The sequence below is a fragment of the Saccopteryx bilineata genome, chromosome 2, assembly GCF_036850765.1.
Source record: "Saccopteryx bilineata isolate mSacBil1 chromosome 2, mSacBil1_pri_phased_curated, whole genome shotgun sequence".
In the NCBI taxonomy this organism is placed as follows: domain Eukaryota; kingdom Metazoa; phylum Chordata; class Mammalia; order Chiroptera; family Emballonuridae; genus Saccopteryx; species Saccopteryx bilineata.
The window spans coordinates 223,658,621-223,671,422 of NC_089491.1; the positions used below are offsets into that span (position 1 = coordinate 223,658,621).

At 37.5% G+C, this 12,802-nt stretch overlaps 1 protein-coding gene across 1 annotated transcript in view; it reads left to right on the forward strand.

Moving 5' to 3' along the window:
- DSCAM (DS cell adhesion molecule) overlaps positions 1 to 12,802 on the forward strand; it is a 691,848-nt gene that overhangs the window by 489,380 nt on the left and 189,666 nt on the right. Inside the window, exon 10 of the mRNA XM_066259344.1 lies at positions 1,461 to 1,580. Coding sequence (XP_066115441.1) covers positions 1,461 to 1,580 — 120 coding nt within the window. The remainder of the gene's footprint in view (positions 1 to 1,460; positions 1,581 to 12,802) is intronic.

Sequence of the window (12,802 nt, forward strand, 5' to 3'; positions counted from 1 at the left end):
TTCATTTGATCCCCACACCAATCCTATAAGACGAGTGATATAATTATCCTCCAGTTATATGTAAGAAAATTAGAGTTAGACATTTGATAACTTGCACAAGATTGTCCAACTTGAAAGTAGCAGAATTGGAGACCCCACCCAGGTGTTTAGCCCTTGGCTTGCTCCATACTCCTAGCCTTCACTGCGTCGTCTCTTCCAGAAACACGGTGGTGGGTTCCGACAATAGCTGCTTCTTATGTCTTAATATTGCCCTCTCTTCTGTGGCTGGTTTATAACCAAAATGATCTTTACCATGGCTCATACAATTTAAATGTGCTTCCAAACCCCTCGCTAATGTTGGCTCCCAGTCCATTTCATGTGGTGGCTGGAACTCCTCTCGATCTACATGGACACATAAGTCCACATTTTTGTTTCAGAATGAAAAATTATAAAAATGGCAAGGCAGACAAGGTTAGTTTCCCAAAGAATTATGAAAAGGAGAGGAAGATCATCCATATTTGCTAAGGCATAATGTGTTTCTTCTCACATAATCCCACCTCATTGAAAGCCCATCTCATAATTAATCATTGATCTTCTGGAAAAGATTCCAAGATTTTAACATCTTCAGATGCTACCTTTCCTGGAAGAATTTGTATTTTCTCTTTAAGAGAAGATGAATACTCTTAAAATCACAATACCTTAACTCAGAGCATTTGCTTTCTCTTGGCAGGCATGTTTTCTTTGAATTGGATGTTTATGTTTCACATAGGGGTGGAGCTTTTTCAGCACCACACAAAACTCACCAAATAAGCAGCTACTTAATTTGCTTTTTTAAATAGCTACACTATAAAGGTATCATGATACCTTATTTCAACTGACCTCCACACCACCTTTGGCCCAGAAGGGTGCTGACATCAGGAATAATGGTCTGTGTATCTTCATCAGACTTTGGAGAGTTCAGTAGCATGCTGTATTCTTTATTCCCTTTAGGGAATGCCTTGATGTTCTCCCTTCATCTCCTATTTTAGGAAAAATAGGTATCAAGTGGTTTGAGCAGTACACACCAAGAAGAATGCTTAATCTTGATAATTACTATTTGACAAGAAAATGTATTTTCTGTTCTTTAAATTGTGCTTCTGATTCTAATTTCCATGGAGTAGATTCCTGAAGATATTCCAAAGCACAATCAAAAACAGAATGTCATGTTCCCTTGGTTCAGTCCCACTCCCACACTCCAGGGTCTCGTTTTCCCAAGAGCAAAGTAATTTCTGTCTCCTGAACTCACTGATATAAATAAGAAAAGTTGCCTACAATGAAGTAGCTTCCTTAATTTGTCTCAAACTGTGTTGATTTTTAATTTCCCATACATGTAAAACATTCTTTGTATTTTAATGTTTGTTAAATTCTTGGATTTCTTAAAAGTGTGCCTTTAGTAAGTTGTGGTCTTGTCTGAATTACTGGTGATATGTCTCTCTTTTCAGTTCCTCCCAAGTTTGTGGTTCAGCCACGAGACCAGGATGGGATTTATGGCAAAGCTGTCATCCTCAATTGCTCAGCTGAGGGTTATCCTGTACCCACAATAGTGTGGAAATTCTCTAAAGGTATGAAGTTACTTGTTTGCTTGTTATCTGCCAAATATACATACATTCCAAAGAATTAGATGAGAATTTCTAGTCTTTCCAGAGATGTTCCCTGTAAGTAGGTATGTTTCCAGCTTCACTAAGTCGGTCTTTCTCTCACATTTACCACTAATATTCAGCCTAAGTGTTTTTATTCAGACCATAAAGGTGTCTGTTCTTGTATAACATGCCCTGGGAAAGATCATGAATGGGGAGGCAGGTTACTCATGTCAGTTATTTTAGCACCTGGGACATTTCTGCATTGTCTACTGATACTGGATAACCATGACCTACTTGAAGGCCACTGCAAACCTTATAGATGGAAGTACAAGTAGAAATTGTCAGAGTTTTTCTTTTCAGAGAATTACTTCCTCAGTACGTATTTGTACATTTGAGAGTAAGTGGTCATAGAAAGTGAAAAATAAAACTGTTGATTCTTTTATTTACCTGGTTACCTTAGAATATACAAATTACATACAAAAACATGCACATCCAATATCTATGGTGAGCTTTCATCCCTAATCATGCTTTCTTTTCAAAGGCAAAGCAGTATTTCTCTTTTAAGGTAACACTGTAAACATGACATGAATAATCATGTGCGGTGTCAACAAATGGGAAACCATTGTAGACACTGTAAAAATAATTTACATCCATCTTGAATTATCACCATGAAAGGTTCTTTAGCTGTGCTTATAACATATCAGAAGTTCTTTCTCTTTTCTCATTTAGTAATTTTTTTTTATCAAACAGTTGAGGGGCAACATATACCAATGGGATAAACAAATAATAAATTTAATCTTTTAACAATCTGAGACTTACTATATATGTTTAATTGTTATAAGTGTATTTATGTTTATTTAATCTTTGTATGTATTCTGGACATTGATTTTTAAAATATTATGGTGCATTTTCTTATTATGAAAATAACAAAACTAGAAAAAAAACAAGTGGCACCCTTACCACAATTCCCTCTAGTTTATTTCCCTTCAGGGAAAAGGAGAAGGGCCAGACCTCACTGGATTGCAAGGGGTATCTTTGAACTGTGCCACACATTGTCCATGTGAAAAGCACGTTATTCCCAAATAAAAGCCTGTTATTCAGAGTGTCTGCCCAGGCAACTACTTCTTTCAGGTCATCTTGGAAGCCCCATGTTGCATGTGTGATATTATGTACGTTTTTCATGACACTTTTCTTCTTTAAGATTATTTCTAAGGTTTTCTATGTGGATGTTCCCTGCCTCTCCCTTAGGTTAAGTCCACTTTCTCACTGCTATAAACACCACAGCAATGAATATTTATGTATGTTAATGCAATGTGCACTTATGTGATTGCTTTCCTGCTCAGTTCCTAGCAGGAAAATAGCATGAGCACATTAAGGATTTTGGTCTGTATGGGTCCAGGACCCTTTGGAAAATATCAGAGTAGTTTATACACCTACCAGCACTATGAAGCTGTGTGTGTCCCTGCATTCTTGCCTCTTAGATAAGATCTTTTTATTCTCAATCTTCACAATGTGGTGTGGGAACTGGTTTTAATTTGCATATTGAGATCACAAATGTTGTTAAAAATTTTTGTCCTATGTTAACTGCCCACTTCTGATTCCCCTTGGAAAATTTCTTATTCATGTTCCTTGCACATGTTTCAGTGTCTTATTTATTTGCAGGAGCATTTTTTTTTGTATTTTTTCAAAGTTAGAAGCAGGGAGGCAGTCAGACAGACTCCCGCATGTGCCCAACTGGGATCCACCTGGCCTGCCCACCAGGAGGTGATGCTCTGCTCATCTAAGGCATTGCTCCCTTGCAAGCAGACCCATTCTAACACCTGAGGTGGAGGCCATGGACCTGTGCTCAGTGCCTGGGGCCAACTTTGCTCCAATGGAGCCTTGACTGTGAGAGGGGAAGAGAGAGACAGAGAGGAAGAAGAGGGGGAAGGGTAGAGAAGCAGATGGGTGTTTCTTCTGTGTGCCCTGACCAGGGATAAAACCTGAGATGCAGGAGCATTTTTAATAGATTAAAGAGTGCTTTGTCTGTCATGGATATTACATACATTTTATTATACTTATGTGCAAATGAAGAGACAGTAGCTTTATTATGTTTAGATTTCATATGCAGTATAAAATCATCAAAGAAAAAAATTAGAAATTATAACAAACTAAATTTTAAAAAGTTAAGTTCCCCCCCGAATAACATCCTTCAAAGATAAGTATCACAAACATTTTTGCTCAGCTTTTTAGAACTGTCCCCAGGCAAATATATTTTTATCATATAGATAGATTATAGATACAGATATAGATATAAATGATATATAAATATATGATATATATGATCAATGTAAACTGATATATATAAAAATGTTTCTGACTTATAATATCCTTTCTTTAGTTAACAACATGCTATAAATGTCTTTCCATGTCAATACACATGGGTGCTTGATATTACTTTAATATCTGTGTAGTTTATATTAATCATCAATAAGTACATCTAACTATATACTTTTGCCTTTGCTAGAATCAGATTCAGTGACTTAAAGCCACATAAGTCTGGATATAGATAATTCAGGACTAATTTGTTTGCTCCTATAAGTTATCTGGGACCCAAACTGCTCATATCTGTCTGTTTTGCTCTTACCAAGCCTCTTCTACCATCAGAAAAAGAACAAAGGGCGCCTGACCTGTGGTGGCACAGTGGATAAAGCGTCAACCTGGAAACACTGAGGTTGCCGGTTCAAAACCCGGGGCTTGCCTGGTCAAGGCACATATGGGAGTTGATGCTTCCTGCTCCTCCCCCTTCTCTCTCTCTCTCTCTCTCTCTCTCTCTCTCTCTCTCTCTCTCTCCTCTCTATAATGAATAAATAAAATCTTAAAAAAAATTTTTAAAAAAAAGAACAAAGGGTGATGGCTGCCACTCCCACCTGAGTCACCTCTCTTGTAGGGTCTTTCCAGAGTGTGTCATTAGTCAATTCTGCTCAAGTCCTGGCTAAGTCACCCTGGGCCACAAGGGATCTGCAAGCTGTGTTGTAGCTGAGCTCACTGCCCTCAGGACTACCACATGTGTTATATCACTGAGTAAGAGCAGAGGATGGACACATGGCGATTAGGTGTGTCCAGCGCTATTGTTGGATATCATGTGTTTGTTTTTTTTCCAGTTTTTCACTGTTATAAATATGTCACAATGACTTCTATCTCATTGCTATTTGTATATGTGTCCATTTTCTCCCTGGGGATAAATTTCTATACATAGAATTGCTGGCTCAAAGAGTAGGCAACCTCTGTGGCTTTCCAGAAACATTGACCAGTGGCCAGAATCTTAATTTACACATTCCCTCACAGTTTACCACATTGCCTGTTTCTTACAACCCAGAAAATACCCAGTAGTATGCTTACTTTTTAATAGTTCCCAATAAAATATAGGGATATTGTATATTATTTTTTGAATTATGCAAGTAATAAAGGTATTTCTTAAAGGTAGCCTTGTTTATGGAATGTGTTTCCAAGAGTGAAGGTGCAGCTCCCTTACATGGGACAAAAATGATGCAGACAAAAGAGACTAGGGTTATTCATCTGACAGACAGAGCAATTCATCCCAGAGCTGCAGCATTTCTGAGAAAATTGCAGTGGTTTAAGGACAGTGATTGCAGAAATGAAACGCTCCTTGCTGAAAAATAATGTTGTTACCCTTTTGACCTTGGGTCTGGATACACGAATTCTAAGACATTCAATTCTATCTCCTGGTTTTTTGTTTCTTTTTTTTTTTTTTTTTTTTTACATGAACAAATGAGGCCTCTTGTCTGGAAAAAAAAAGATTTAAAAAAATATCGGCATAATACCATGATGGGCCTCACCTACGCTCCCAGAAATCCACAGCTAAGCACATCTATGTCACAGATGGTGGGGGGAACAGGTTGCAGTCACTGTCTTGAGGGCCAAAGCTACGGCCTAGTTAGCTGCTGAGGCCCAGAGAGGGCTGCTCATGCACAGGCCCATGGCCTGCTTGGGTATCTTTTGCTCACTTGCCACCCACAGAAAAGGCTACATCTGACCTCCAGGGAGGCTTTGGTCATGGGAATGTCCAAAGACAAGAGTCAGGGTGTGCCTGGGTTTCTGCAGGTGGGGGAGAAATGAGGAGTTGTCTGCTTTTAAAGTGGGGTTGTCTTTTTAGATGGGGTTGTCAAGGAAGGCCCAAGGAGAAGGTAATATTTGAACAAAGGCTTAAAAGAGATGAGAGATGAGTGGTAGGCACACCTGCGGGGGGAGTACTGAAGATCAAGGCACAAGCCAGTGCCAAAGCCAGGGCCGGAAGTGTCTTTATACCTGAAACGTTCCAGAAGCACCATGGAAGACACTGACTCTGGGGCAGAGTGAGTGAAAGGAGATGCTGGAGGTCCCAGGGGTTCAGAACCCTCGTCAGTCCTTTCAATCATTGTTTGGATGTGGTTTGACCATGGCGACGTGAATGGGGATCTGAGCCATGGTGGTGGTGCTCTCTCCTTCCTCCCCTTCTCATGCTGAAGCCAGGACCGAGCACACTGTTGGAGTAGTTCAAGAGAAGTGTGTGATCTTCCTAGTGTTTGAAAAGATCCCACTGGCCCTTCTGTGTGGAGACTTTGGAGAGCAGTAATTGCAGCTAGGGACATGTCAGGACACCTGTGCTGTCATGTGGCTTGGAGCAGGGGGATAGCCATGAAGGAAGGAATCTGGCTGATGGACTGTTGTGAGTATGAGAGAAAGGGCAGAATCAAAGATGGTACCCCTGTAGTTGAGAAGAGGGGGTGCCACTTACTGACAGGAAGACACCTTAGGACAGCAAATTAGTCTGGGATCAGGGTCAGTAGTCTGGGCCTCTCTCTCTAAAGACACAACCATCAATTTCCAATATAAACAATGATACATTTTCTAACTGTCTTAATATTTTTTTTTATAAATGCTTTCTCCATTGTCAGAGCTTGTACCTTCCACATTCTAGTCTGCCACCACCTGCCCAGCCTTTGTTTCACCTTGGTTCTCTGTCAGACGGTCCCTGGGCTCACGCCCCAGTCCTTCAGCCAGCCTTTCCATTGAGGACTATCCCAAGTTCTTTGTTCACAGAAGCTTGCTTGCTTGTCTGCTTCTTTTTTGCACACAAAGTCAGTTTAGCTGGTAGGAGGTTGGAGGCTCACATTATTTCCCAGGAGGGAGAAGAGGCTGCCTGAGTTCCCATTACCAGGGACTTAATCATTTTGACTATGCAATCTAGTAAATCTATAGGCTGTGCTTCGATGTTCTTTTTCTGGGCTCAATTTACCCACAGATGTGGTGTGCCTATACACTATATATATTCAGACCTTTTATTTAAAATTTTTTTTCTTTCACTATATCTCTAAATATCTATTCTCTTCTATGCTCTTCATTCCTTCTTCTGGATCTCCGATCATGGTAACTATTTCCTGCACCTGTAACGTCTATTCTGATTTTTTAATGCATGTACTCCCCCTTTAATTTGTTTATTATTTCTCCTATCTAGTCTTTGTGTCTTTTTCCTGCTGGGGGACCTTCAAAGTGTGATCACTGACCAGTTTCCCCAGGTCCTTGTCGTGGCCATTAACACTCACATTTATGAATCTTGTTTCCTTTGATGGGAGCAACAATCCATATAATATGGGAATGGATCATTCTTCCCATTTCATATATGATATGATTAAGGGTGCAGAGAGAGGTAGCTACTTGCTCACTCAAGGGCAGTCTGTAAGTTTCAGAGACAGCCTCAGAACCCAGCTTCTTCTGACTCTGAGCCATGTGCTCTCTCACTGCAGACTAACAAAGTTTTAAGACTGAAACACAAGAAGAAACAACATTTGCTGCCACCTTCAAAGTGGACTCCCTTGGTGACACTAGGCTATTCTTTCTCCACTCTGCCCACTTCCTCAATCCTTGAGCACACTGCGAGGCATACCTTTTCAATAAAGAAGAAAGGTCACACTGTAATAACACAGCAGAAATCCAGCATGCGCCTTACGTAATGCTTTCACATTTCTTTTCCTGTAATAGAGCATTAAAACTGTCCCCACTTGACCCCAGTTTTCCACAGAAAATTGGCAGCTTTTTAATGAATGACTTTTGGTTGCTATAGTATATCTTCTAGCTAATTATCAAAGTGCTCACCTTATGCTAACAAGATTACAGAATTTTGAATATTGTACGTATTGTTAAATTTTGCTCTTTACAATAAATGATGGATTTAAAGCGAATGATGGACAGTTCTATTAAATCACAACAAAGTCCACATCCCTCAGTTGGAACAAGTGCTAACCCTTGGGACTGCAGTCCTGCTGGTGGAAGAAGGCGTTCACTCTTATTTTGTTTAGCAGCACAATCAGATTTATAAATGGTGTTACCTTTCATGTTAGCTTCATTTTCTGCTGGAAAAAAAAAGTTTTCAAATGCATTTATACTTTATTTCTGTCTTCATTTCGACCTTTCAATAACAAGGCAACTTTACCTTCCATATAGATATTCATAGATAAGCCATTTCGGCTGTTTAATTGTGACAGCTTAATAATGTTAAATTTTATATTTCAATGCTTTAGTTATAAATGGATCAAACATAAAAAGTGTGATTCTGGTGGAAATTCTTTGAGAAAAGGAACACAATGTGTTGTTGATGTGAACAGTCCTGTAACTTTCTCATATTGTTTCAGCATTTTATTAGATTTAGCAGGTTTTTGTAACACAGTTTTACATGATTAATAAGTTCCACAGCATTTTGAAATTTCCTGGTTTGCTGCCTTATGAATATGTTTTTTAAATCCTGCATTTGTCTGATTTTTCAGGCTGTGTGTTTTCTTTTAATTTTAATGGGGTGGCATTAATCAATCAGGGTACATAGGTTCAGAGAAAACATCTCCAGGTTATTTTGACATTTGATTATGTTGCATACCCATCACCCAAAGTCATATAGTCTTCTGTCACCTTCTAGCTGGTTTTCTTTGTGCCCCTCCTTTCCACCCACCCCTCCCTCCTCCTCCCCACCACTGGTAACCACCACACTCTTGTCCATGTCCTTGAGTCTCATTTTTATGTCCCACCTATGTATGGAACCATATAGTTCTTAGTTTTTTCTGATTTACTTATTTCACTCCGTATAATGTTTTCAAGGTCCATCCATGTTGTTGTAAATGATCCGATGTCATCATTTATTATGGCTGAGTAGTATTCCATAGGATATATATACCACATCTTCTTTATATAATCATCTATTGAAGGGCTTTTTGGTTGTTTCCATGTCTTGGCCACTGTGAACAATGCTGTAATGAACATGGGGCTGCATGTGTCTTTACGTACCAGTGTTTTTGAGTTATGGAGGTATATTCCAGTAGAGGGATTGCTGGGTCATATGGTAGTTCTATTTTTAATTTTTTGAGGAACCATCATACTTTCTTTCATAATGATTGTACTACTTTACATTCCCACCAACAGTGGATGAGGGTTCCTTTTTCTCCACAGCCTCTCCAACACTTGCTATTACCTGTCTTGTTGATAATAGCTAATCTAACAGGGGTGAGGTGGTATCTCATTGTAGTTTTGATTTACAGTTCTCTAATAGCTAATAAAGATGAGCATCTTTTAATATATCTGTTGGCCATTTGTATTTCTTCCTGGGAGAAGTGTCTGTTCATGTCCTCTTCTCATTTTTTTATTGGATTGTTTGTTTGTTGTTGAGTTTTATGAGTTCTTTGGGTATATTGGATATTAGGCCCTTATCTGTGCTGTTGTTTGAAAATATCATCTCCCATTTAGTTGGCTTTCTGTTTATTTTGTTGTCAGTTTCTTTTGCTGTGCAAAAGCTTCTTAGTCTGATGTAGTCACATTCATTTATCTTTGCCTTCACTTCCCTTGCCTTTGGAGTCAAATTCATAAAGTGCTCTTTGTAACCAAGGTCCATGAGTTTAGTACCTATGTTTTCTTCTATGTAATCTATTGTTTTAGGTTTTTGATCCATTTTGAATTAATTTTATTACAAGGGGTCAAACTGTAGTTGAGTTTCATTCTTTTGCATGTGGTTTTCCAGTTTTCCCAGCACCATTTATTGAAGAGGCTTTCATTTCTCCATTGTGTGTTTTTGGCCCCTTTATCAAAAATTATTTGACCATAATATGTGGTTTTATTTCTGGGCTTTTTATTCTGTTTCATTGGTATGAGTGTCTATTTTTCTGCCAATACCATGCTGTTTTGATTGTCATGGCTCTATAATATAATTTGGAGTCAGGTATTGTAATGCCCCCAGCTTTGTTCTTTTTCCTTAGAATTGCTCTGGCTATTTGGGGTTTTTTATAGTTCTATGTAAACCTGATGATTTTTTGTTCCATTTCTTTAAAAAATGACATTGGAATTTTGATGGGAATTGCATTAAATTTGTATATCGCTTTGGGTAATGTAGTCATTTTGACTATATTTATTCTTCCTATCCAAGAACAAGGAATATTTTTCTATTTTATTATATCTTTTTCGATTTCCCTTAACAATGTTTTGTAGTTTTCATTATATAGGTCCTTTACATTCTTTGTTATGTTTATACCTAGGTATTTTTTTGTTGTTGTTGCAACCATGAAGGGGATTGTTTATTTGAGCTCGTTTTCTGATGTTTTATTGTTGGCATATAGGAAGGCTATGGACTTTTGTATATTAATTTTGTATCCTGTGACCTTGCTGTATTGGTTTATTGTTTCTAGTAGTCTTCTGGTGGAGTCTTTAGGGTTTTCGATGTAAAGGATCATATCATCTGCAAAAAGTGTAACCTTTACTTCTTCTTTCCCAATATGAATTCCGTTATTTCTTTCTCTGTCTGATTGCTCTGGCTAGAACTTCCAGCACTACATTGAATAAGAGTGGAGAGAGTGGACAACCTTGTCTTGATCCTGATTTTAAGGAAAAAGTCCTCAGTTTTATGCCATTTAATATGATGTCATAGATTACTTTTATTATGTTGAGATATTTTCCTTCTATACCCATTTTGTTAAGTGTTTTAAAGATAAAATGATGTATTTTATTGAATGCCTTTTCTGCATCTATTGATAAGATCATATGGTGGTTTTTTTTGTTGTTGTTTTGTTGATATGGTGTATTACGTTAACCATTTTACATATGTTGAACCATCCTTGTGATTCTGGGATGAATTCCACTTGATCATGATGAATTATTTTTTTAATGTGTTGTGTATTCGATTTGCTAGTATTTTGTTTAGTATTTTAGCATCTGTATTCATTAGCGATATTGGTCTGTAGTTTTCTTTTTTGTGTGTTGTCCTTGCCAGGTTTTGGTATGAGGGTTATGTTGGCCTCATAAAATATGTTTGGCAGTATTGCTTCTTCTTCAATTTTTTGGAAGACTTTGAGTAGATAGGAAGCAAGTCTTCCTTGAATGTTTGATAGAATTTACTAGTATAGCTGTCTGGCCCTGGACTTTTATTTTTGCGGAGGTTTTTAATAGTTGTTTCTATTTCCTCCCTGCTTATGGGTCTGTATAGGCTTTCTGCTTCTTCATGACTCAGTCTAGGAAGATTGTATTGTTCTAGGAATTTATCCATTTCTTCCAGATTGTTAAATTTGGTGGCATATAGTTTTTCATAGTATTCTACAATAATTCTTTGTATATCTATGATATCTGTGGTGATTTCTCCTCTTTCATTTTGGATTTTGTTTATGAGTCCTTTCTCTTTTTTTCCTTGGTGAGTTTTGCCAAGGGTTTGTCAATTTTGTTGATCTTTTCAAGGAACCAGCTCCTTGTTTTATTAATTTTTTCTATAGTTTTTCTGTTCTCTATTTTGTTTATTTCTGCTCTGATTTTTATTATTTCCTTTCTTCGGCTGGTTTTGGGTTGTCTTTGTTCTTCTTTTTCTAGTTCCTTAAGATGTGAAGTTAAGAGGTTCACTTGGGCTCTCTCTTGTTTGTTCATATAGGCCTGTAGTGATATGAACTTTCCTCTTATTACTGCTTTTGCCGCATCCCAGAGATTCTGATATATTGTATTGTTATTTTTGTTCGCCTGTATGTATCTTTTGATCTCTGTGCTTATTTCTTTTTTGACCCACTCATTTTTTAAAAGTATGTTGTTTAGTTTCCACATTTTTGTGGGTTTGTTTACCTCTTTTTTGCAGTTGAATTCTAGTTTCAAGGCTTTATGATCAGAAAATAGGCTTGGTACAATTTCAATCTTTCTGAATTTGTTGATGTTATTTTTGTGGCCCAACATATGGTCAATTCTTGAGAATGTTCATGTACACTAGAGAAAAATGTATACTCTGGCACTTTGGGATGAAATGTCCTATAGATGTCTATCATATCCAATTGTTTTAGTGTTTCATTTAAGGTCAATATTTCTTTATTGATTTTCTGTATGGATGACCAATCTAGAGTCATCAGCAATGTATTGAGGTCACCAAGTATGATCATATTTTTGTCAGTTTTTGTTTTTAGGTCAGTCAGTAGCTGTCTTATATATTTTGGTGCTTCTTGGTTTGTGCATATATATTAAGAAGTGTTATGTCTTCTTGATTCAGTGTCCCCATTATCATTACGAAATGACCATTTTTGTCTCTGATTACCTTTGCTGTCTTGTAGTCAGCATTGTTAGATATGAGTATTGCTACACCTGCTTTTTTTTGGATGTTATTTGCTTGGAGTATTGTTTTCCAACGTTTCACTTTGAATTTGATTTTATCCTTCTAGCTTAGATGTGTTTCTTGTAGGCAGCATACAGTTGGATTTTCTTTTTTAATCCATTCTGCTACTCTGTGTCTTTTTATTGGTGAGTTCAATTCATTTATATTTAGTGTAATTATTGAGATTTGAGGGTTTCTTATTGCCATTTTATATATTGCTTTCTGATAGTTTTGTATCTTGTTTGGCTCTTCTCTTTTATTTTTCTATCATTTGTTTTTGTTTGGTTGTAATCCATACTTCTTTTCTCTGCTACTTCTTTGTTCAAGCCATGTGCTTCTGTGTTGGTTTCTTCAGGGGTGGTTACCATTAAGTAATGAAAAGCATACATATCATGTTCATTGTAGTACATTATCTCATGAGTGCTTCTGCACTCCATTCTCCTTTGCTACTGTTAATCTTTGTCCTCTTCCCTTTTTTGTTTCTTTGTCACAGATCAATCTTGTTTTTATTGTGATCTTTATTGAGCTTTTACTTGTTTTGTTTTGTTCTTTGTGTCTGGTCGGAAAACCCCTT